At 43.3% G+C, this 26,343-nt stretch overlaps 1 protein-coding gene across 1 annotated transcript in view; it reads left to right on the top strand.

The window, feature by feature from the left end:
* gpat2 (glycerol-3-phosphate acyltransferase 2, mitochondrial) overlaps window positions 1–26,343 on the top strand; it is a 130,159-nt gene that overhangs the window by 93,840 nt on the left and 9,976 nt on the right. Inside the window, exons 17-21 of the mRNA XM_030143266.1 lie at window positions 3,550–3,627; window positions 10,361–10,483; window positions 17,499–17,619; window positions 20,939–21,007; window positions 21,373–21,428. Coding sequence (XP_029999126.1) covers window positions 3,550–3,627; window positions 10,361–10,483; window positions 17,499–17,619; window positions 20,939–21,007; window positions 21,373–21,428 — 447 coding nt within the window. The remainder of the gene's footprint in view (window positions 1–3,549; window positions 3,628–10,360; window positions 10,484–17,498; window positions 17,620–20,938; window positions 21,008–21,372; window positions 21,429–26,343) is intronic.

Genomic DNA, 26,343 nt, shown 5'->3' with positions numbered 1-26,343 from the left:
CACCCCACAGCTCTGTTTCTCCCCCCTCGTCCTCACCCCACAGCTCTGTTTCTCTCCCCTCGTTCTCGCCCCACAGCTCTGTTTCTCTCCCCTCGTCCTCACCCCACAGCTCTGTTTCTCCCCCCTCGTCCTCACCCCACAGCTCTGTGTCTCACTCCTCGTCCTCACCCCACAGCTCTGTTTCTCCCCCCTCGTCCTCACCCCACAGCTCTGTTTCTCCCCCCTCGTCCTCACCCCACAGCTCTGTTTCTCCCCCCTCGTCCTCACCCCACAGCTCTGTTTCTCTCCCCTCGTTCTCGCCCCACAGCTCTGTTTCTCTCCCCTCGTCCTCACCCCACAGCTCTGTTTCTCTCCCCTCGTCCTCACCCCACAGCTCTGTTTCTCTCCCCTCGTCCTCACCCCACAGCTCTGTTTCTCCCCCCTCGTCCTCGCCCCACAGCTCTGTTTCTCTCCCCTCGTCCTCACCCCACAGCTCTGTTTCTCACCCCTCGTCCTCACCCCACAGCTCTGTTTCTCCCCCCTCGTCCTCACCCCACAGCTCTGTGTCTCACTCCTCGTCCTCACCCCACAGCTCTGTTTCTCCCCCTTCGTCCTCGCCCCACAGCTCTGTTTCTCCCCCCTCGTCCTCGCCCCACAGCTCTGTTTCTCTCCCCTCGTCCTCGCCCCACAGCTCTGTTTCTCCCCCCTCGTCCTCGCCCCACAGCTCTGTTTCTCCCCCCTCGTCCTCGCCCCACAGCTCTGTTTCTCTCCCCTCGTCCTCACCCCACAGCTCTGTTTCTCCCCCCTCGTCCTCACCCCACAGCTCTGTTTCTCCCCCCTCGTCCTCACCCCACAGCTCTGTTTCTCTCCCCTCGTCCTCGCCCCACAGCTCTGTTTCTCTCCCCTCGTCCTCACCCCACAGCTCTGTTTCTCTCCCCTCGTCCTCACCCCACAGCTCTGTGTCTCACTCCTCGTCCTCACCCCACAGCTCTGTTTCTCCCCCCTCGTCCTCACCCCACAGCTCTGTTTCTCCCCCCTCGTCCTCACCCCACAGCTCTGTTTCTCCCCCCTCGTCCTCACCCCACAGCTCTGTTTCTCTCCCCTCGTTCTCGCCCCACAGCTCTGTTTCTCTCCCCTCGTCCTCACCCCACAGCTCTGTTTCTCTCCCCTCGTCCTCACCCCACAGCTCTGTTTCTCTCCCCTCGTCCTCACCCCACAGCTCTGTTTCTCCCCCCTCGTCCTCGCCCCACAGCTCTGTTTCTCTCCCCTCGTCCTCACCCCACAGCTCTGTTTCTCACCCCTCGTCCTCACCCCACAGCTCTGTTTCTCCCCCCTCGTCCTCACCCCACAGCTCTGTGTCTCACTCCTCGTCCTCACCCCACAGCTCTGTTTCTCCCCCCTCGTCCTCGCCCCACAGCTCTGTTTCTCCCCCCTCGTCCTCGCCCCACAGCTCTGTTTCTCTCCCCTCGTCCTCGCCCCACAGCTCTGTTTCTCCCCCCTCGTCCTCGCCCCACAGCTCTGTTTCTCCCCCCTCGTCCTCGCCCCACAGCTCTGTTTCTCTCCCCTCGTCCTCACCCCACAGCTCTGTTTCTCCCCCCTCGTCCTCACCCCACAGCTCTGTTTCTCTCCCCTCGTCCTCACCCCACAGCTCTGTTTCTCTCCCCTCGTCCTCACCCCACAGCTCTGTTTCTCCCCCCTCGTCCTCGCCCCACAGCTCTGTGTCTCACCCCTCGTCCTCACCCCACAGCTCTGTTTCTCACCCCTCGTCCTCACCCCACAGCTCTGTTTCTCCCCCCTCGTCCTCGCCCCACAGCTCTGTTTCTCTCCCCTCGTCCTCACCCCACAGCTCTGTTTCTCACCCCTCGTCCTCACCCCACAGCTCTGTTTCTCTCCCCTCGTCCTCACCCCACAGCTCTGTTTCTCTCCCCCTCGTCCTCACCCCACAGCTCTGTTTCTCCCCCCTCGTCCTCACCCCACAGCTCTGTTTCTCACCCCTCGTCCTCACCCCACAGCTCTGTTTCTCTCCCCTCGTCCTCACCCCACAGCTCTGTTTCTCTCCCCTCGTCCTCACCCCACAGCTCTGTTTCTCCCCCCTCGTCCTCACCCCACAGCTCTGTTTCTCACCCCTCGTCCTCACCCCACAGCTCTGTTTCTCTCCCCTCGTCCTCACCCCACAGCTCTGTTTCTCCCCCCTCGTCCTCACCCCACAGCTCTGTTTCTCTCCCCTCGTCCTCACCCCACAGCTCTGTTTCTCTCGTCCTCACCCCACAGCTCTGTTTCTCTCCCCTCGTCCTCACCCCACAGCTCTGTTTCTCTCCCCTCGTCCTCACCCCACAGCTGTTTCTCACCCCTCGTCCTCACCCCACAGCTCTGTTTCTCCCCCCTCGTCCTCGCCCCACAGCTCTTTCTCCCCCCTCGTCCTCACCCCACAGCTCTGTTTCTCCCCCCTCGTCCTCACCCCACAGCTCTGTGTCTCACCCCTCGTCCTCACCCCACAGCTCTGTTTCTCACCCCTCGTCCTCACCCCACAGCTCTGTTTCTCACCCCTCGTCCTCGCCCCACAGCTCTGTTTCTCCCCCCTCGTTCTCGCCCCACAGCTCTGTTTCTCCCCCCTCGTCCTCGCCCCACAGCTCTGTTTCTCTCCCCTCGTCCTCACCCCACAGCTCTGTTTCTCCCCCCTCGTCCTCACCCCACAGCTCTGTTTCTCACCCCTCGTCCTCACCCCACAGCTCTGTGTCTCACCCCTCGTCCTCACCCCACAGCTCTGTTTCTCCCCCCTCGTCCTCACCCCACAGCTCTGTTTCTCCCCCCTCGTCCTCACCCCACAGCTCTGTGTCTCACCCCTCGTCCTCGCCCCACAGCTCTGTTTCTCTCCCCTCGTCCTCACCCCACAGCTCTGTTTCTCTCCCCTCGTCCTCACCCCACAGCTCTGTTTCTCCCCCCTCGTCCTCGCCCCACAGCTCTGTTTCTCCCCCCTCGTCCTCGCCCCACAGCTCTGTTTCTCCCCCCTCGTCCTCGCCCCACAGCTCTGTTTCTCTCCCCTCGTCCTCGCCCCACAGCTCTGTTTCTCTCCCCTCGTCCTCGCCCCACAGCTCTGTTTCTCCCCCCTCGTCCTCACCCCACAGCTCTGTTTCTCTCCCCTCGTCCTCACCCCACAGCTCTGTTTCTCTCCCCTCGTCCTCACCCCACAGCTCTGTTTCTCCCCCCTCGTCCTCACCCCACAGCTCTGTTTCTCTCCCCTCGTCCTCACCCCACAGCTCTGTTTCTCTCGTCCTCACCCCACAGCTCTGTTTCTCTCCCCTCGTCCTCACCACAGAAGGCCCACTCCCCCTCTCCTCCCCCTCTCCTCCCCCTCTCCTCCCCCTGCTGGCCTTCTCTCTGCTTTTCTGATCTCTGCTACATCTCTACTCCACACCTCATGTTCTCTGTCAGCTGTCTCCCTCTGCTCTTCTTAGGTTTGTGATGGGTTGAGGAGGGTGATTTTGTTTTTTTCTTTTTTTGTTTGCTGCTAACCTTGCTCCACCGTTGCGCTTACCCATTTCTTTTCCTTCTTTTTTTCTGTCTCCACAGCCCTGTCAGTCATCCTACAGTTTAGCTCTAGATGCTGTCGACAGTCTGGTGTGCTGTGGCATCCTGATCATGGAAGAAGTAAGAAATGCCACAGACATTTATCTCTGAAAGGCTAAATAATTAAACATAAATCTATTAAATATTAAAGGATCTAGTGGATCTGGCATGCATTATTTACACTCATTAAATTGCGTTTAGCATGTCTTTAAACATGTCTTTAAGCATTTCCATACGTGCCTATGTAGACCTGTAGGTTCAGTCAGATGGTATCATAGCATCCTAAATCCTTCTGTTATACTTACAGTGGATCATATTACTAATGTCAGGTGCATTGACTGTATCACAAGTACATGTACTGTATCTCCTTTGACGTCACTCATTTGTTTGTGGACTGCCATTTTGAAGTTTCGACTTTTGGCGTCTTGGTTTTCTGGAGCCAGACGTGACCACAGGCTCTTCTCACTTCCTTATTTTTCTTAACTCGTCAACTCCTCCATCCCAGCTCATGAGTCACAAAGGACGTGACAGTTCCCTCAAATGCATAAAAGCCATCAAGGAGGGTATCATAGGAGCTATGACCCAGGATACATACGTTTGTCCTTTACAGAAGTCTTTTTGGTGATTTTTGCATTTAAAAGGATGCATTAATCTACTATAATAGCAAAATATAAAACATTATAGAGGTACACATAAAATAGGATATTATTGTAGTTAATTGGTCATCATGATAAGAAGATACTATCATGTTTATTGACCATTGTATTTGGAGTAAATATTTAAAGTGCATATAAATATTATTGTTTATATTCAGAACGGTTGATTACGCAAATGTGATTGTGTGTGAGGTGACTAAAGAAGTGTGTATGAATGGTTTGTATGGATGATTTGTGTTATTGTAAAAATATACAGAGGAAAATGTGTGTTAAAGCAAAGGAAGCAGATCTAGTTTGATTATTAGTTTGTAAAAAAGGGGTGGAGTCAATAACTTATACTTCTTCCCACTCCTTTTTGAGCGCAGAAAATTTTTTAAAATGTATTTATTTATTTTGACCATGTTGTATGATTCTTTGTTAACTGATGATTCTATGTGCTCGAAATAAAACTACTACTCCTACTACTACTACTACTACTACAGTAATGGGTATAAACTAACAAATGTCTGCTCTTCCTACATTATCTTTCAACACATGCCATGTTGTGAATTGAATTCCAAGTTAATCATAAAATTACATGAGCATGTTAATGTGACAGGTGATGAAATGCAGTGGTACACTGTAACAGAATAACACGTCCTTTATAATTGACGTTTATATAAAATGACAGCTCCGAGATGAGGATCTGATGTGGTTGAATGCTTGTTGCCTCAGCTCCACTTTGACTCCTCTGCTCGTATCTCTGGTGGGAAGACCAAAGATGTGAAAAGAGGAGTTGAGGATGTTAAAAAGTGATATACATGGACAAAATGGTAGTAAACGGTAAGCTAGTGCTGCCAATAACTCAATGACAGCAGTAACCACACTGCCATATTAAATGTCGCCATATAATTTCAGCTAAATATTAACACATACAGTTTATTTTTAACACTGATGTCATCGTTAAACCACATATATAAAAAGATTGAGCCACTGTGGTGATTGGTGTTTGAACTGCCGGAGTTTGGGATTTGGCCGTTGATGTGATCCACAATTGACCACAGTGACCATAACTACTACAGCTACGTACTGGTTGATAAAACTATGAACTTCAAATAAACAGGAGGTTAACGTATCACAAAGTTATTCTTGGTACAGTAATTAAATAACAGTAAACTTAATGACATATTTGCATAACACAGTGGTTCTTAAACGGGGGACTGAGAACCCGGGAGAGTGTGGGGGGGGTGCAGACTAGGGCTGCACGATACTGGAAAAAACTGACATTACATTTTTTTTTTTACCCTGTGATATATATTGTGATATGAAAAATACTCAGGAGGATATAATATCTGTGTGGTGCCGACATAAATGTTCAAACAAAATAGTTGTTTCCTCTTTGTGGTAACAGGTAGAAGACACTATTGACACAGAACAGGTGTTTCAGTTTCGTCCTTCTGTAGCCGAAATAATTCCAGATAACTGAAGGTGCTCTTCTTTTTGGCACCAAGTCTGTTTTTGGTGATTTTCTCTTGTTCGTTGCTCATTTTTCAATGTTGCAATGTTTCTTGTGGAAGTGATCTAGAACTGACCGGGTTCCATCCAAGTTATAATACTATGGGGGTACGGGGCGCTGCAGACCGTGCCCCCGCCGAAGTAAAAGTCCAACTTCATGCTCATTTATCTTTTCCCTTCCTCCTGAAGCTTCTCAAACTTTCATTCGAGGGGGTCTGCGATGTGACTATTGCGCACATGTACATCGCGATGACGATGCTCAAATGATATATCATGCAGCTCTAGCGTGGACACTGTCCTGGGTTGACGTAAGGACGTGTGTGTGTGTGTGTGTGTGTGTGTGGGGGGGGGTTGGAATGAAAAAGCTGAGGGGGGGCCGGGCGCTCAGGCACAAATGGGGTGTGTTAGCGACTACTGTTGTACATCACAACTTTATACATCACATACACACACCCCTAGGGATGGGAATCGAGAACGGATTCTTTTTGAGAACCAGTTCCCAGTAGTATCGTTTACCTGCCTGCTTAACCATTCTGCTTATCGATTCTGTCTTCGTTGCACATGCACGATGACGTCACATGTACGCTGCATTGTTTTGGTCAGAACGTAGACAATATGGTGTTGAAGCAGAAACGGTCTAAACAGACCACACCAGGTCTAAACAGACCACACCAGGTCCAAACAGACCACACCAGGTCTAAACAGACCACACCAGGTCCAAACAGACCACACCAGGTCTAAACAGACCACAGGTCCAAACAGACCACACCAGGTCCAAACAGACCACACCAGGTCCAAACAGACCACACCAGGTCTAAACAGACCACACCAGGTCCAAACAGACCACACCAGGTCTAAACAGACCACACCAGGTCTAAACAGACCACACCAGGTCCAAACAGACCACACCAGGTCCAAACAGACCACACCAGGTCTAAACAGACCACACCAGGTCCAAACAGACCACACCAGGTCTAAACAGACCCCAGGTCCAAACAGACCACACCAGGTCTAAACAGACCACACCAGGTCCAAACAGACCACACCAGGTCCAAACAGACCACACCAGGTCTAAACAGACCACACCAGGTCCAAACAGACCACACCAGGTCCAAACAGACCACACCAGGTCTAAACAGACCACACCAGGTCTAAACAGACCACAGGTCCAAACAGACCACACCAGGTCTAAACAGACCACACCAGGTCCAAACAGACCACACCAGGTCCAAACAGACCACACCAGGTCCAAACAGACCACACCAGGTCCAAACAGACCACACCAGGTCTAAACAGACCACAGGTCCAAACAGACCACACCAGGTCCAAACAGACCACACCAGGTCCAAACAGACCACACCAGGTCTAAACAGACCACAGGTCCAAACAGACCACACCAGGTCCAAACAGACCACACCAGGTCCAAACAGACCACACCAGGTCTAAACAGACCACACCAGGTCCAAACAGACCACACCAGGTCCAAACAGACCACACCAGGTCCAAACAGACCACACCAGGTCCAAACAGGTCAGTTTTGTCACTGCACCAGAGAAACATGAGTGTTGTTCACAGGTAACTGTGGTCTGGACCTACCAGCGAGTGTTCTTTTATAGTTAGTGTCAGCATAGAGAAGCATTTAGAAGCATTCACACGGACATTTGTGTCACAAGTTGATAGAGCTGAAAAGAAAAGGAATATGCAGTCAGAGTGTAATCCATAAGGTGATCAGAAACATGACTGAATAAACTAAGTGCTCATATACCATCCTGTCCACATGCTCATACCAAACATTTTATAAGGCAACTAGAAGCACTCGGAGAGCGCAGACCTCCGCCAAGGCTGATCAGTGGCCCCCCCCGTGGGCCCCCCTACGCCAAGGAGGTTATGTTTTTGCCAGGGTTTGTTTGTTTGTCTGTCTGTTTGTCCGTTAGTGTGCAACATAACTCAAAAAGTTATGGACAGATTTTGATGAAATTTTCAGGGTTTGTTGGAAATGGGCCCCCCCGTGGGCCCCCCCACCCCTGATCACCACCAAAATTTAATCATTTCTTCCTTATCCCATTTCCAACAAACCCTGAAAATTTCATCAAAATCTGTCCATAACTTTTTGAGTTATGTTGCACACTAACGGACAGACAAACAGACGAACAAACAAACCCTGGCAAAAACATAACCTCCTTGGCGGAGGTAATAAATCCTTCGTGGGTTTTTACATTTAGAGCTATGCCTTGAACCTTCCTCTCTTCGTGGTAACTGAGTACTACAACCAGTGTTTATTAAAATATATTTAATATTTTATCTTCCAAACCATGTGTAAAAGGAATGCATTCAGCTCAAAGTGTAGCTAAAGAGACAAAACTGTAAACCTGTCCAAAAACAAGCGTACACATGCTACGACATGTGAATTCATTTTCTTAATCCCAGTCGTGGAATGGAGTACACTACTGATGTACAAATATGACATACTGTATATACCAAAGGATTTATTTTAACCCCTTATACTTCTGCTCCATTACATTTCACACAAAATATATATTTTTACTCCATTAGCATTAATTGTAACTTAATTAATTGTAACTGAGGCGATGTCTGTAGATGACTAAAGAATCAAAATAGTTTATTCGTCTCAGGGGAAATTATTGTGTGTTACAGTTGCTCTGTTCAAGTATAATAAAAAGTAGCAGGAAAGAAATAATTCATGCAAAAAAAGAAAAGAAACAAAAATTGTAATCTCAGTAGTCAGTATAATCTCTATAGTCTCAGAGCATCTGTGTGTGTGTGTGCGCGTGTGTGTGTGTGTGTGTGTGTGTGTGTGTGTGTATCCGCACGGTTCTGAGAAATGGAGATGTTTGTAACTGGACAGTTTGGTTCCTACAGTTGAGGAACAGTCCCATCTCCACATTAAATATCTGTCTTCTTTAAAATTCCCTTTTTTAAAGTCAGGAGGGGCTGATTTAATTCATGTTGTGAAGCAGTTGCTGGAGAAGGTTGACAGGAAGCAGCCTTGCACATCCTGCCAGCCTTGCATGATGGGAAATGAAGTAAAAAACAGGAACGATCCATTTACAGTCAAGGAACAGACTAGGAAAAACGACAAGCTGATGGGACCAATATTTTGGGAGATATTAGTAATTTTGGAAAACAACAGTCTTACAATCATGTTACTATGGCCATGACCGGTGACGGGCAGCACAGAACCATACTGCATGATGGGAAATGAAGTTAAAAACAGGAACGATGCATTTACTAACTTCAGTCCCTAGATATCAGTATTAATTTATTAATTGTCGTAAATTTTAAAGAATGATTTACTGAACAATTTTTATGTCAGTACTTATAAAATACAGACTAACATCTTTTCCCAAAAGTCAGCTCTGCCCAGCATCGAAACCACCACATCTAGAACCCAAGGTTCCCCACGGGTCTATATATATATATATATATATATATATATATATATATATATATATATATATATGTGTGTGTGTGTGCGTGCGTGCGTGTGTGTGTGTATACAGGGTGGGGAAGCAAAATGTACAATGAACATGTAGTTGTTTTTTCTCAGCAGACACTACGTCAGTTGTTTTGAACCCAAACATATACTGATGTCATAATCATACCTAACACTATTATCCATACCTTTTCAGAAACTTTTGCCCATATGAGTAATCAGGAAAGCAAACGTCAAAGAGTGTGTGATTTGCTGAATGCACTCGTCACACCAAAGGAGATTTCAAAAATAGTTGGAGTGTCCATAAAGACTGTTTATAATGGAAAGAAGAGAATGACTATGAGCAAAACTATTACCAGAAAGTCTGGAAGATACTATTAAAGAAGAATGGGAGAAGTTGTCACCCCAATATGTGAGGAACACTTGCACAAGTTTCAGGAAGCGTGTGAAGGCAGTTATTGAGAAAGAAGGAGGACACATAGAATAAAAACATTTTCTATTATGTACATTTTCTTGTGGCAAATAAATTCTCATGACTTTCAATAAACTAATTGGTCATACACTGTCTTTCAATCCCTGCCTCAAAATATTGTAAATTTTGCTTCCCCACCCTGTGTGTGTGTATATATATATATATATGTATGTATGTATGTATACATATATGTATGTATGTATGTATGTATGTATGTATGTGTGTGTGTGTGTGTGTGTGTGTGTGTGTGTGTGTGTGTATGTACTTGACAATATAATATCAATATGATGATAAGAAAAGAAATATACATAAATTAGTGTGTAAAAATATTGTTGTATTATTGTACCAGTAATCTAAAAGTGACTCTGCTGAAAAATAAGACAAAAATCCTCCTACATGTGTCTTTGGTGACAAAAACAATTATCTGATATTCATAATAATATAAATCCTTGAAACAAGTCGCCCCTGCACGGCTCAGACCTGTACTACTTCTGCTGTACATGTACTAAGCTAACCCAGCACATTGTGTTTTTGTTTTAATGTTTACTGTACTAAAGGATCTCAGAAGTGTTTCCACCTCTAATGCATGTAGAAGAAGAGCAAGTCTTTTTGGTTTGCTTGAGCTGCAGACGTGGGGAGCTCTGCTAAAACACTGAAGACCTGAAGGACATAGTCACTGTCGGTGAAGAGTTGATCTGTAACAGGCTGCTGTCTCTTCTACCCCCCCCCCCCATGCAGATCCCCAGGGCTGTTCCTGTCTGTGATTTCTGGAAGAGTGAGGGGGCTTTGACCTGGACCGCCAGCGATGACCCTTATCACAGCGACTCCGACTGTGAAGAAGAAGACTCACGCTCCTACAAGGTACAGATGAGCTGTAGCGGTCGTCCTGTGGTTCCCTCCCATGATTCACAGGTTATATGAAGGGAAGAACATCCCATGCCCGTCCAACCTGCAAACCATGGCTCCTTAGGTGACTGCCTACAGGGCAAGGATAAAAATACCAGAAAAACCACATGAAAAAGAACTTTGAAGTAACTAAATCTCCATTACAAAAGCTCCTACACAGATGAGTCACATAACTTGAATGCCAATTAGCAGTATGTGTCAGCTTTGAAAGAAGCCCAACTGTCATGACTATTATATGTGATTTTTCAAAGCAACACAATCCACCTCCAAGGGGGCCAAGCAGCAAGAGCCTCAAGTGCAGCAGCAGTCCAAAGCATTATGAAGGGGCTTGAAGGGGACTATTTGAAGTGATCGTAACAAGTAAAATACACACCAAAAACAAACACGGGTCACTTTTAGGAATGGAATGTTTGTAACAGAAGATGAATAATACTGTGTAAGGATCACAGATGAAGCAGCATCCGAAATGAATGTAAAAAACATCAGACATACCTTTAATGCATAATGTAAACCGTCCTCAAGGATGCTCCTCAGTGTTTCACTATGAACAGTTTTGCTGAAATAGTCTGAAATGTTTGTTTTTTCCAGTTTTCTTCTGTAGTCTTATTTTAAGACACAAAGGGAATGGAAAGTTGTCTACACACATAATATGACAGGTCTTTAAAAGAAATATTTAATGATTCACTGCTTTGACCTTCATACTATTCATCAATGTTATATTTATTCTGAAGCAGCTGTTCTAAAAAAAGTTCAGTTTGGGGGCGATGCCTCTGCTCAGTGCTCCGGCTCCTGTCCTTTGTATTTAAACGTACCCTTTCTTCACGTTAACGTTTCCTACAAAGACCTTGAAGGTTGCGTCATATGTTTTTGGAACTCACCAAAGGCTGCACCTTGTCTCTTGTCTCATGATGTTCATGAACAGGAAAGGAGATGAGGTTCAACGGCTGTGAGGAGGGAATCCAGTGGACGCTGTGGCTCACATTTACACCTGGTTTTAACGGCTGTAAATCCACCCTGTTGGAACTGTTTGGGAGTTGGTGGTCTAGTCGTGCTTCCAGATGAAGTCTGGAGCAGTTCCTTTGTGGTTAAAATGAGATCTGACCTTAATCCACCCACTGCCCTGGTGTAGTCTGTGAGTTTGTGCTGAATGGCTCATGTAGCTAGGTGTGCTTTGCATGCTGGGATGTGATGCAGCACACAAGTGATACATTTTGGTTTGCCTGGCTCTTTTTCTGAAAGAAACATGGATGATTTTGAATTTCTGGGCTGGTGCACTTTGGCTGAGAGCTGATGTAGATGTTTTAAGCTTACCGGCCCACAGGTTGTAAGCTGCTGTTGTCATGTGGCATCCGGCGGCGGCGTCTGTTGTCTGTTACAAAACCTTCAGTCGTCTTCTTCTCCAAAGCTACAGTTCTGATTGACTTCAAACTTGGTATACAGTTTCTGTATGATGATGTCAACACAAGGGATTGAAATTATTTGGATCCAGATCTGTTTCTGGATTTGCTGCGACTTTGAAAAATGTTCCCATTATAAGAGATAGGAAGTGGATTGATCCAGTAAATCAGTATCAATGATATCAAGTGTGAATTTGAATTTTTTACAGATCTGATTGGAGTATGACCAAAACATGGGCTATTTCTGTAATAGAATAAATACACAGAACTGGGTGAGAATAAATGGATCTGGATACATTTCCCAAAGCTTTGAATTTGGCCGCTGAGCTACAGGGCCACTGGTCTGATTTTTATTAGATTGTTTACAAGTGGAGTATGGGAAGTGGACAGCATTAGCATACAATAATAACTACTACTACTACTAATAATAATAATAATATTACACAATAATGGAGTCAATCACACAGCCAGCCTTTAGTACACCAGATATCTTTTCATGTCATCTTATTTATCTCCAGGTGAATCCAGTTGGTACATCCTTAAAACACATCCACATGCTCCAAGTTTACAAATCCATCAACTGAAGGAGATATGTACAAAATAACATGTACAACAGTGGTTCTTAACCTTGTTGGAGGTACTGAACCCCACCAGTTTCATATGCGCATTCACCGAACCCTTCTTTATTAAAAAATAAAATATGATTTTTTTTCAAATTCAAGACACAGGTATATGTTTTACTGGTGCACAAAATGAACCGTGCATTAACATCACTGTGTTCAAAGAACAAAACCAATACAGTGCATGAACTCACAACAAATTCCATACCTTTTCACAAAGTCATGACCTGTTTTAATACTACCACACTGAAATGGTTTTAATTTTTGACCTTATGTATTCCAATAATGAACTTATTGTATTTATGCTATTTATCATTTTTAACATTTTAACACACACCCATCACCTAATTTCCATCAGGCTACAATAATAATGAATATTTACTGCAAATCAGTGTGACTGACGGCTTTAGCGTAATACAATTTCTCCATCCACGACGGTGCGTCGGTCATCACATGATTGTAACTGACCAGTGCGGTGACCAAAAAATGTGAACAAACGCTACACATGGCTGCCTCCGTGGTTACAGGAAGTAGCAAAAGTCATAACAACGATGTGGAAAATATTCAAATAATTCATCGTCAGACGAGTGGAAGAGATTATAAACACTTCCGGATGTGTTGTAGTGCTATAAGCAACAACAATACACCGCGTATATTGGATGTCAATCAGAGAAAGAGTCTCCGAAGCCGTTTGTTTACGTACACGGACCTAGCCCGACACACACACCCGACTAATGAGTCGAGTGTGTGTCTTGACCTCCGCCGAACCCCTGAGACTGACTCACCGAACCCCTAGGGTTCAATCGAACCCAGGTTAAGAACCACTGATGTACAGAATGTACATATTGAAACTGTCCTCCCATTCTGCTGCTGTAACTGCGTTGAATAGACACTCAGTATTCCTCGACCTTGTTTAACTGACAGGCATTAAATTAGACCCTGTTTTTATCTGCACTACTGACTCCAGTGAAAGTGGACAGAATACATTCAAATAATGACTTTTTGTGCTGCAGGCAACTAAACCCACTTTGACATGGTATGAAGTCCTCTGTCTAGCAGCTTTGTCCACAGAGAAAGGACTTTGGCAGCTTTATTCTTTTCATTTTCTCTTTTCCAGTACAGTGTTTTTGTAATTGTCCACCTCTGCTCTGCAGCCTTCAGCTCATGTGTGAAACAAGGAAAGCAGAGTAAGTCTGCATTACACCATGTTACCCTTCCACTGTCTCTACTCACCAAGTATATATTAGTTCTGCCAGTCCTACCCCATGTGGTGTCGTACAGAAAGCTGGCACTGCTGGCAACTTAAGCTATTACAGGAGCTAATTCCCTGCGTGGGCTTCAACTTCAGACAGTACCACGAGACCTTGACTTAAGAGCTCCACTGTGTTTGTTAATAACTACTATCTGTTTGATTCTGAGGTTCAATCTGGCGATGCTTTCAAGTGCTTCACATTTACACAACAGCTTAACACAAATAGAAGTAGCCTCATTGACTAGAGGGCAACTGCTCACACAAAAATTGGATTAGCTCTACTCAAAATGTCAAGCCGAATGAAATATCACCCTGTTTTAAAATCCTGATGTGTATTTAGTGCATCGGACTAGAAATAGAGACGTCTGAGCTGGGGCCTTTGGTACACTGAGTAATGATAGAAATACTTTAGTGCTTTATCTGGATTTCTGCCTGTAAACTGAATTGGTAGAAGCAGCAAAGCCATGTGTGGCATAACATCTTTTGTAGGGCTGTGGAATCTCCGAGACAACTTTATAAGAGCAGCTGCACACATAACCCCTGCGTCTATGTTCTAGGATTATATATTCCCTGCACACAGTTTGTATAATCTACTTTCATAAACGCCCCCAGTGTCTCTAATAACCTAATGGAACCAATATTTTGCTGTTGCTTTAATGGTGCCTTCAAGACACCTAGAACAGGTAAGTATTTTTCTTTACCACATTACTTATACTTCGACAATGAACAGAAGTTGTTGCAACATGTTTGTATGTAGCGTTGTATTCGTAGATGAAGATCTGATTAGGATATGGCATTTCAGACTTCTTCTTCGTGGCTCCTCTGCTCAGCAAACGAGAGCAAGCAGTGGTCAAGCAACCAGTACAATGAGTGGAGAGAGCGAGCACTGAGAGTGAGAAAAGGCAATAATAAGAATGGATTAGATTTGTATAGTGCTGTTCAAGATAACCGAAGCTATTATTATTGATCCATTATTCATTGGCTCTCACACTCTGGTGGTGGTAAACTACATTTGTATCCACAGCTGTCCGTGGGCAGGCTGACGGAAGCGTGAGCCCCTCTGACCACCACCAAACATTTATACGCAGTCATACACCAGTGTGAGTGACACTGGAGGCAGATGGAGGACAGAGCGGGATTTGAACCGCCAACCCTTCGGTTATTGGATGACCCGTTCTGCCCAGCCAGTGACATAGAGAAGAAAATGTGTTTTCTGATTGGTGTCAGGGTGATTTTGTTCTAAAGCCTGTATAATCTTGCCCATGCCATCACAAAACTCTCAGGGAATGTTGTAGACCAGGGCTGTCAAACTCATGTTCCTTCAGGTTCCACATTCAGCCCGATTTGATGTCCAGCGGGCCGGAACCCGGAAAATAATAGCATAATAACCTATAAATAACAACTCTAAATTTTTTATATGCAAAAAATAACATTAAATGATGAAACTATTTCTATCCAAAACAAAAAAGATGTGAATAACTGGAAAAACATGAAATTTCTGAAGAAAAATACATACAATTTTATCCATATTCTGCCTCAACGTATGATTTCTACATGTGCATTACAGATCAGATCTACCAAAACAGAAAACAGGCAGAATATTGTTAAAATTGCACTTATTTTTCTTCAGACATTCCAGGTTGTTCAGGTTATTGACATTTTATTGTTAAAGGATATCAGAATTTAATGTTCTTTGCAATAAATCGAAGAGAAAAACTTAGTGTTGTCATTATTTAGAGGTATAATGTCATTATTTTTCTCACATTAAACCAAGAAGAAAATTTGGAGTCATTATTTCTAGGTTATTAAGCTATTATTTTTGGGTTTGATACTCTTGACTGTTAATATCTTCAGGGTCATTTTTGCATTTTGCACTTGGTAAATTCATCCTGCGGGCCGGATTGGAACCTTTGGTGGGCCGATTTTGGGCCCCGGGCCGCATGTTTGACACCTGTGTTGTAGACTGTCCTAAATAACCACGTGTTTGATGCCTGTGTAAGCATGACTAGCCTTTATTCTAGATCAGGGGGTGTCGAACTCATTTTCTTTTAGGGGTCACATTCAGCCCAATTTGATGTCAAGTGGGCAGGACTAGTAAACTATTAGCAGAGCAGCCTATAAATGAGAAAAACTCCAATTTTACTCTGTTTCAGTGCAAAAAAATAACACTAAATTATGAAAATATCTATATTTCTAAATTATCCAAACAAAAAAGATGTGGAATAGCCTGAAAAAACTTAAATTTCTGAAGAAAAATAAGTGCAATGCCTCAACTTATCATTTATGCATGTGCATTATGGATCTACAAAGACACAAAACATTTAGTAACAGGCAGAATATTGTTAAAATTGCACTTAATTTTCTATAGATATTTCAGGTTACTAATATTTGTTCAGGTTATTCACATGTAATTGTTAAAGGATACTTTGTTAATGTAAATATTTTTTATAATTTAATGTTATTTTTTTGCAATAAAAGAGAAACATTTGGAGTCATTATTTATAGATATATTATTGTACTGGAGCTCACATTTGGGCTGGATGTGGCCTCTGAACTCAGATGAGTTGGACACCCTGGACTGTTCATGTCTTCAGTGTAAGTTTTGCACTTTGCAAATTCCCACCATGGGCCAGATTGGAACCTTTGGTGGGCCAGTTTTGGCCTGTGGGCCGCATGTTTGACACCCCTGTTCTAGATGGAACTAATTTAGCCAAGCATCAGGAGTATGTGTGTCAGGTTATTGAACCCTTTCATGCACAGTGGCCTCTACAGTGGACAGTTCTTCTCCAGCTCTTGTGTTGTTTATTCATGGGTTTTGTTGTTTCAGTTCCAGATCAGCTGACAGTGGAGCTTATGCATCATCCCATACACTGACATTCATACAATTACTGTAACTTTGCTGTTCCTGATAAACTTGATCTGCGGTAACATGTTTTAGTGTAAATCAATTGCTAATTGTTACTAGACTGTAATTAACAGTTTTCTGAAACAAAAAGTTGGATTTTTTTTGCATATTCTCCTGAGACCCAGCAATGAATTTTGTCCTCTGTAGGGGACAAAAGTTTGACAGTTTAACTTAAAAAATACTGCCCATTGCAAAGGACAGACCATTAAAAATCAGTCAATAAATACAAATAATTTTTAAAATGTATCTGAAAAAACTGTTGCATTATGCAGTTTCCAATCAAGACAATTTTTAATGTAAAAAAGCTAAAATTGTCAATTTCCTGGGTCTCAGGAGGATTTTATCTCCGTGAAATGAGTAATAACTAATATTAGAGTATGATAAATGTGAGAAAACATATTAGCACTCATTAAAAATGTTTTTATTTCATAGTTTTCACACAGTTTATCACTTTCTGATGATGAGTTTTAAATACGCGTTTCTTTGCTTCAAAAATTAAATGCATGGTGTCCAGCTGAGTGGACATTTTTGTGACTCCACGAAAAATTGGTTCATAAAAAAAAAAAATCAATTGCATTGCTTTTTTCATGCCTAAACAGGAATAAAAACTCTCAAGAAAAAAATATTGACTAAGGTTCTCATAATTCATGCATGAAAGGGTTAATATGCAGTATGTGCACAGGTACATGTGAGCACCTTTGGCTTGTCTCTGGTAGGGCTGTTGTACTTCTGTGCTTGGTGTGGTGCTTCTTCCTTCACATCTCACTCATGCTTTGGTCTCTGTGTGTCTTTCTAGATAACCCAACCGAGTCAGTGTCCAGACATGCTCTTCTTCCTCTGCAATATGCTGGCTGGACCTCTGAGGGCTCTGAGCTGGACCACATCAGGATTAGAACATGTGCACACAGCTCTGCCAGGTGTGTGTTCGCATGTTTGAAGGACAGTGTTCATTTTGAATTAGTGTTTAGATTAACAGTCCCGTCCCATTATCCATCCGTTAAGATGATATTGTCTAGCGTGCAGAACTGAGAAGAATGTGATTTGACACTTCTGATGTGAGAATGAATAAATGCATACTGATCAGATGATCTGGTAAATATTCAATTTTAGACCAATATCACAACAAAGTCGCCTCACAGGGCTTTGCTGAAATTGTTGAATTGTTAAAACAACACAATGAAAACGAACAAATAGTCAAGTAATCAGTAAACAGTCAGTGAAACTAATGCAGGGGTGTCAAACTCATTTTCTTTCAGGGGCCACATTCGGCCCAATTTGACCTCCAGTGGACCGCACCAGTCAAATAATAGCATAAGAGCCTAGAAAAAATGACAACTCCAGATTTTTTATATGCAAAAAATAAGATTAAATTATGAAATCATGTACATTTGACCAACTATCCAAACAAAACAGATGTGAATAACCTGAAAAAAATGAAATTTCTGAAGAAAAATAAGAAGAAATAATAAGAAAAAATTTATCAATATTCTGCCTCAACTTAGGATTTCTACATGTGCATTACCGATCAGATCTACTAAGGCATAAAACAGGCAGAATATTGTTAACATTACACTTATTTGTCTTTAGACATTTCAGGTTGTTCATCTTTGTTCAGGTTATTGACGTTTGACTATTAAAGGATATCAGAGTTTAATGTTTGTTGCAATAAATCAAAGCGTTATTATTATTTATTATTATTTATTTATTTATTTATTTATTGATGTTATTGGAGTTGCCATTATTTATAGGCATAACGTCATATTATTTTTTTTCACATTAAACCAAGAAGAACATTTGGAGTCATTATTTCTAGGTTATTATGCTGTTATTTTCGAGTTGGACACCCTTGACTGTTAATATCTTCTGCGCTTTGCAAAGTCATCCTGCGGGCCGGATTGGAACTTTTGGCGGGCTGGTTTTGGCCCCTGGGCCGCATGTGTGACACCTGTGAACTAATGGACAATGTCCCGAAAATCCTCTGTCCTTAGACCCTCCTTCTACGCACAGAAAAACTCCAAAAAACCCAGTGGGAAACAGAGAAACCTTGGTGAGAACCACAGTGAAGGACAGACCCACTCCTGCTGTGGTGATGACAACTCCCACATTAGACTAATGCACTTGTCTTCATTTAAGCCCAGTGCATCAGTTTTCCTTTGGGCTCATTATGTACGCTGCTCAGAACACTGGGATCTCCATGTCTGCAGGAGCCGAGCAGATGTATGTTGTCAGGTCTTGGTCTTAATGTGCTCTCGATCCCTCTAAGTCCCAGTGATGATGTCGTCTGCTCTTGCTCATGACACAGTCTCAGTTTCTCAGTTGAGGTTTTGCACACACATCACATGATCAGGTGGTTTTCTGTTTACGACGCCATATTAGTAGGTAAGCTTTCCTTGGATCGTACAACGTGTTAAAGAATGGACCTGCTAAACTCCTGTGTGCCGTTTATTCCTTCTCTTTCACCAGTATCAGTTCTGCATACAGACCGCTGGGTTCCACTGGTGGCAGTGCTGCTTCTGTTCTGCCCACCGCTGTTTACAGTTATTACCATGGTTAGCCTAGCTTCTCAGTATAGTTAGCCTAGCTTCTCAGTACAGTTAGCCTAGCTTCTCAGTACAGTTAGCCTAGCTTCTCAGTAGAGTTAGCCTAGCTTCTCAGTATACAGGGTGGGGAAGCAAAATTTACATTGAATATTTAGTTGTTTTTTCTCAGCAGGCACTACGTCAATTGTTTTGAAACCAAACATATACTGATGTCATAATCATACCTAACACTATTATCCATACCTTTTCAGAAACTTTTGCCCATATGAGTAATCAGGAAAGCAAACGTCAAAGAGTGTGTGATTTGCTGAATGCACTCGTCACACCAAAGGAGATTTCAAAAATAGTTGGAGTGTCCATAAAGACTGTTTCTAATGGAAAGAAGAGAATGACTATGAGCAAAACTATTACCAGAAAGTCTGGAAGATACTATTAAAGAAGAATGGGAGAAGTTGTCACCCCAATATTTGAGGAACACTTGCGCAAGTTTCAGGAAGCGTGTGAAGGCAGTTATTGAGAAAGAAGGAGGACACATAGAATAAAAACATTTTCTATTATGGACATTTTCTTGTGGCAAATAAATTCTCATGACTTTCAATAAACTAATTGGTCATACACTGTCTTTCAATCCCTGCCTCAAAATATTGTACATTTTGCTTCCCCACCCTGTAGTTAGCCTAGCTTCTCAGTATAGTTAGCCTAGCTTCTCAGTACAGTTAGCCTAGCTTCTCAGTACAGTTAGCTTGCATGCCTGTTGCCTTAGCGGTGTGTAAAAACAGAACAGTCCTCATGTGGTCCGGTGCTGCAGACCCTTTAAACCTCCAGGAGGACTTCCCCTGGACTATCACCTACAGACACAGTGGTTGTGGATCTACCTGCTCCCTTTGCCGGCGATGGCAGCCAGAGTTTCCTCAGCTGGAAGTGGGCGGAGCTATGGTGGGTGACAACACTGAGTTCAGCCGGAGCTGGAGACAATACTGCCCCCCCGTCTGTGCCGGTCTGCTGTAACTATGGGACAGCCTTCCACATGAGGTCCAGTCACATGATGCAGATGGGAGGGGCTTTAGGACTCAGACAGTTGATGGAGCGTTTCCAGTGAACATCTGGGCTGGTTCACCAGTTCAGAGCCTGCAGGTGTACGGCTGATGGGAGCCGGCTGGAGCTGGGAACACTGGTTTGACCTCCCAGTTGAACGCATCACTGTTGTTAGTGAACATGTAAACTCATGTGTGGTGCCTTTATCACAGCAGACAGACTCACAAAGAACAAAACACACAAACACCAGATAAAGCAACAGTTCTGACTTTCTGGATCCAGATAGTGTGTCTGCCAATATGGAGGTGTAAACAACAATCACATGACCAATGACGTCAGCTGACAGTCCTCAATAGTTAACATTCAAACCATTTCCACTTTCATTTGAGACACAGGCCAACTCAGGGAATAACATCTATTGCATGATGATCCGCATAAGAAAAGCCCTTTCCTCCATGTCACATCCTGTCCACGTCAGTGCTAATCGTATTTATGTCTAATCCGTAAAGCTGTATGTGGGGACCTACCACAGTTCAGTATACAGCATGTTCCTGTGTCACTAAACCCACAGCTCCAAATATCACCTTTGTACACTCGCTCTGTGTCCTCACTTGCCTCTGTGTGATAACTGTCCAACTTTTTCCATCTTTCCTCCCTGCAGAAGCAGAGTTTATTGCTCAGATACACTCCCATCTGTGTGACATGGCAGAGAGGAAGAAAGAGCACTATGGTGAGCACAAGCACACACTTCACCACTTCACAGACACACACAGACACTCTTTGAGGTGCACTTTTAAAAGGCTCAACACCTTGGCTTTTCCCATTGATTAAGTTTGTGATGTAATAAGTCAGCAGAGAGCAGAACGGAAGCACTGAGCAGCCAGTTCTCTCACATCACACATTGTCTTGTTCTTAAAAAAAAACAAACATGCAAGAAGACAAGCAGAAAGTACACCAGTGATGCACCTCAGTAACACACAGGATAAAAATTGCACCGTCGTCCCATTGGTGTTGGCTTTGTTCTACTACCTCAACCTGTGTTTTTCTCCTACATGTTCTTGTGATTCATGTGCGTTTTTATGTCCTATTTCACAGAGAGCTGCTCAGAGGAGGCTGCGTACACTGCAGTTAGAACACTAATAGACCTGGGGGTGAGTGACAGCCTCTGTGTGTGTGTGTGTGTGTGTGTGTGTGTGTGTGTGTGTGTGTGTCTTTAACTCAGTCTGCAGAGAATCACAGCTCAAATCAGGTCTAAAAGTAAGCCCTGTTAGCGTGTTCTTTTGTTGGAAGCTCCAAGACAAAGTCTGGATTCTTTTTGGTCTCATTTTTATCCATCCATTATCCGCCGCTTATCCGGGGCCGGGTCGTGGGGGTAACAGTCTAAGCAGGGACGCCCAGACCTCCCTCTCCTCAGACTCCTCCTCCAGCTCTTCCGAGTGGACCCCGAGGCGTTCCCAGTCCAGATCACAGACATAGTCTCTCCAGTGTGTCCTAGGTCTTCCCTCAGGTCTCCTCCTGGTGGGACATGCCCGGAACACCTCCCCAGGGAGGAGTCCAGGAGGATCTGAACCAGATGTCTGATTCACCTCAGCTGGTTCCTCTGGATGTGGAGGAGCAGCGGCTCTACTCTGAGCTCCTCCCTGGTGGCTGAGCTCCTCCCCCTATCCCTAAGGGTGCGCCCACCCACCCTACAGGGGAAGGTCATTTCGACCGCTTGTATCCGGGATCTGGTCCTTTCGGTCCTGACCCAAAGCTCATGACCATAGGTGAGGGTAGGAACGTAGACTGAGCGGTAAATCCAGAGCTTCTCCTCTCGGCTCAGCTCCTTCTGAACCACGACAGACCGATACAACGACCGCATCACTGCAGACGCTGCACCGATCCGTCTGTCAATCTGACGCTCCATCCCTCCCTCACTCATGAACAAGACCCCAAGATACTTAAACTCCTCCACTTGGGCCAAGGGCTCATTTTTATAAATTTAATTATTGACTTGATCTGACCACAAACAAAATATAACTCAGCTGAGGATCCACACCCCGAGCAGGGAAAATGGATCCCAAACATTCCAATGCACATCACTTATATTATCCTTGTAAACTGATCTCCAAACTCTGGGCTGAACCCCTAGGTGGGCTGGATCACAGAAAATGGACTGGTGTCATCTGACTCTAAAGTCAAGCTGATGTACTTCCTCAACTTAATGCAAAACCCCATAATGACCGTGTTTACCGCTTATCTCTTGTTGTTTACGATCGTCTATGGGCATGTGCATTTAAAAGTGTGTCTAAGGTAAAGTGCTGTGACCATAAATCTGTCAGTTTAGTATGTGACCAAGATGTGACCTATCCTAAAAACTGTACGACTGACCGGTGAAACAAAGAAAATCTAGTGACACAAAAGAATCCTGACCACCACGGACTAACGTGATTAGACCCAAGAATTCAACCATCCAAATTAAAGTAATATTTCAGCCCTCCTTCGCTTCTCGAAGTTTGGTTGTAACATGAGTTTGTCCTTGTGGTGGCCCAAATGCAGCCTAAATCACAAAATCGGTTTCAACTGGTCAATTGTTGGCACCATTTTTGAACGATGTTCCTGAGCCTTAAATGTAGCGTGAAGGGAATCAAACTTGATATATCAATACCACAAAAGAGAAACTTGGCCTGGCGTGAAGCAGTCGTGTCCAATCATTTTTGAGCCAGAAATGTCAACCCATGAGGGGAAATGACTGAGCCAAGGACATGCAGGGTTTAAAGCAGGGCTCTCAAACTCATGTTCTTTCAGGTTCCACATTCAGCCTGATTTGATCTGCAGTGGACCGGACCAGTAAAATAATAACAGAATAACCTATGAATAATGACAACTCCAAATTTTTACCTCCACCAAGGAGGTTATGTTTTTGCCAGGGTTTGTCTGTCTGTCTGTCTGTCTGTTTGTCTGTCCGTTAGTGTGCAACATAACTCAAAAAGTTAAGGACAGATTTGGATGAAATTTTCAGGGTTTGTTGGAAATGGGATAAGGAAGAAATGATTACATTTTGGTGGTGATCGGGGGTGGGGGGGCCCACGGGGGGGGGGGGGGGGCGCAGACCAGAAAATTTCATCAAAATCTGTCCATAACTTTTTGAGTTATGTTGCACACTAACGGACAGACAGACAGACAACAAACAAACAAACCCTGGCAAAAACATAACCTCCTTGGCGTGGGGGGGCCCACGGGGGGGGCCACTGATCAGCCTTGGTGGAGGTCTGCGCTCTCCGAGTGCTTCTAGTTGTCTTTGTTTTAGTGCAAAAAACCCCATTAAATTATGAAAATACTTACTTTTGTAAACTATCCAAACAAAAAAAGATGTGAATAACCTGAAAAAACTGAAATTTCTTAAGAAAAATAAGAACAATTTAACAATATTCTGCCTCGACTTATCATTTCTACATGTTCATTATGGAATAGAGCTACAAAGACACTAAACACTTAGTAACAGGAAGAAAACTGTGTCTCCCATGTCTCCCTGTTGTGTGCGTGTGTAAGTGTGTGGACGTGTGTGTGTGTGCGTGTCTAGTATGGAGGGTGGGAGGGAGGGGTTTTCTTTGTAATTGTTTTTCTGTTTTTATTGTATAATTGTTTTTAATTCTGTAAAGCACTTTGTGTTGCATCTGTGCATGAAAAGCGCTTTATAAATAAAGGTTGATTTGATTTGATTTGAAAACTGTTAAAATTACTGCTTAATTAGTGCTTTTCTTTAGACATTTCAGGTTATTCATATTTGTTCAGGTTATTCACATTTTATTTTCAGAGGATAGTTTGTAAATGTAAACATTTTCATAATTTAAAGTTATTTTTTGCACTAAGGCAAAGACAAAAATTTGAAGTTGTCATTTTTTATAGGTATAATGTAATATTTTTTTTCACATTAAACCAAAAAGAAAATATTTAGGTTTTTGTCGGTTCTTCTGCTGTTATCATTTGACTGTAGATCATATTGGTCTGTATGTGGAACCTGAACTAAAATGAGTTCCACAGCCTGGACTGTGGAATTTTTGGACTTTGCAATTTCATCCCACAGGCTGGATTGGAACCTTTGGTGGGCCACATTTGGCCCCTGGGCTGCATGTTTGAGAGCCCTGGTTTAAAGGTTCACTATTTAAGGGTTTGGTGGAAGTAGAATAGAATATTCATAATGATGTTTTCATCAGCATATTAATTAACATGGAACAAAAACAGTGAATCAGACACTAATAAATCACTCCACCCACACTTGAATAAACTGACTAGGCCGGCATCATTAATGCAACACTTTGATGCCGTCTGTATGTGGATGTTGAGCTGGTCCTGGGATCAGTCATATGAAGGATGCAGAGGCACATAAACGTCCCAAATGGCAGGAGGCCCTCCAAGAAACCCCACAGAGATTTAATCAACTCCAACTTTCACAGTCAACTGTTGTGACAGGAAATACATATAACCTGTAGCAATGATTTCACCAATGATAGAACTGGTCTCAGCCCTCGGCCACCGTCTGGCTGAAGGGGTAGTGGAATCGTTTTGTCGTCTGTCCATCCGTCTGCCTGTCCATTCAACAACATAATTGCATTATTGGAAGAATTCATTGAGATATCTGCACCACATTTATACTGTGTATACATGTTGTCATGGAGCAGAAGAATATTGAAAATAGGTGACCTTGACCTACTTTTCCAAGGTCAAATGGAAACACGACCCCGTTGTTGGTGGGGGGGGGGGTATGTTTGCTTGAAACAGCCTTGTGCAGTTCTAATATCTGAGTACTTTCAAATATAAATATGTGTGGAATAAGTTTTACACAAAGACAATCTGATCTAAATTATAGGAACCTTCAACAGAATCTTACACTATATTTGGCTGAGGGGTAGGGCTGCCCAGTTTAAACAGAACCACATGGGGATCGCTCATATTACTACGACTGATGCCTGTCACTGACTGACACTGGTATCACTTCTGTGGGCCCAGACGCCCCAAAAAGGAAAAAAAAAAACATTTTTTATAATTAATTTAGTTCTCTTACTTGCTAAATGTTTCATTCACAAATTAAGTTCTGTGACACAAAACCAAATATTATTTATTTTTTGAAAGATGTTGAACTTTATTTAAAGCTGTTCAATAAATGTGGAAACAAAAAGGCTGTAAAAACATTCAGTATTTGCTCTGATTTGGACATTGTATTGTAGTGTATTCCTCCTGGCAAACTTGTTCTGTTATTTTCGTGTTGTATACATTGTTCGTACACTCGACTTCATTCAATAAAAATTTTATGAAAAAAAAAAAACTTCTGTGGGTTCATCATGTGATCCCATCACAGATTTGAGGTCGGAGCAGTGCCTTGCATTGTGGGCTGCTCACGAAAACGACATGCTGACGTCTGTTGTCTTTTGTACTTTTACCCAAAAATCGAAATTGAAAATTGAGTTTTTAGAGGAAAAAAATCAAGATTTTATTTTTTGCCAAAATCGTGCAGTCCTACTGAGGGGAATTAAAAGTGCACAGCATGTTATGTATTTGACATCGGTTTTATTTTTGTTCCACTACTGTTAAGAATAAATTGTTCATACCTTTTTGCTGGAATGTTTATCTCTGTTACTTATGGGTTAATTTTAAACGTTAATAATAATAATAATAAGAAGAAGAAGAAGAAGAAGAATACATTTTATTTGTATAGCGCTTTTCATATAACTCAAAGCCACTTAACATGCAGCAGATAAAAACAGAAACAGACATATTTAAACGGATAAAAACAGGTGCAAAAGGCGGGTATACAAATTTAAAAAAAATGTACTGCTCACTCAGAGTGTCTTTTAACAGTGCATTCTGTATATACATGGTTTTTATCGTAGCTGTAGTGCTAGTGGTATGTTCTGTTTTAATAATGTTCGCTCTTATTATGAGATGTTAAAGAAAGCAATTTTGAATTTTATACTGCGTTTAAGTCACTCTAGAAATGTTGTGATTTTTACAATTGTGATCTCTGACTTTTATGCAGATTCTACACTTGTTAAATACTGGCATCAGCATCTGTAGACTGGTTATTGA

This window comes from Sphaeramia orbicularis, chromosome 9 (genome assembly GCF_902148855.1).
Source record: "Sphaeramia orbicularis chromosome 9, fSphaOr1.1, whole genome shotgun sequence".
Classification (NCBI taxonomy): domain Eukaryota; kingdom Metazoa; phylum Chordata; class Actinopteri; order Kurtiformes; family Apogonidae; genus Sphaeramia; species Sphaeramia orbicularis.
Note: the sequence above shows the minus strand (reverse complement) of the source record. Positions and strands in the feature narration are given on the sequence as shown.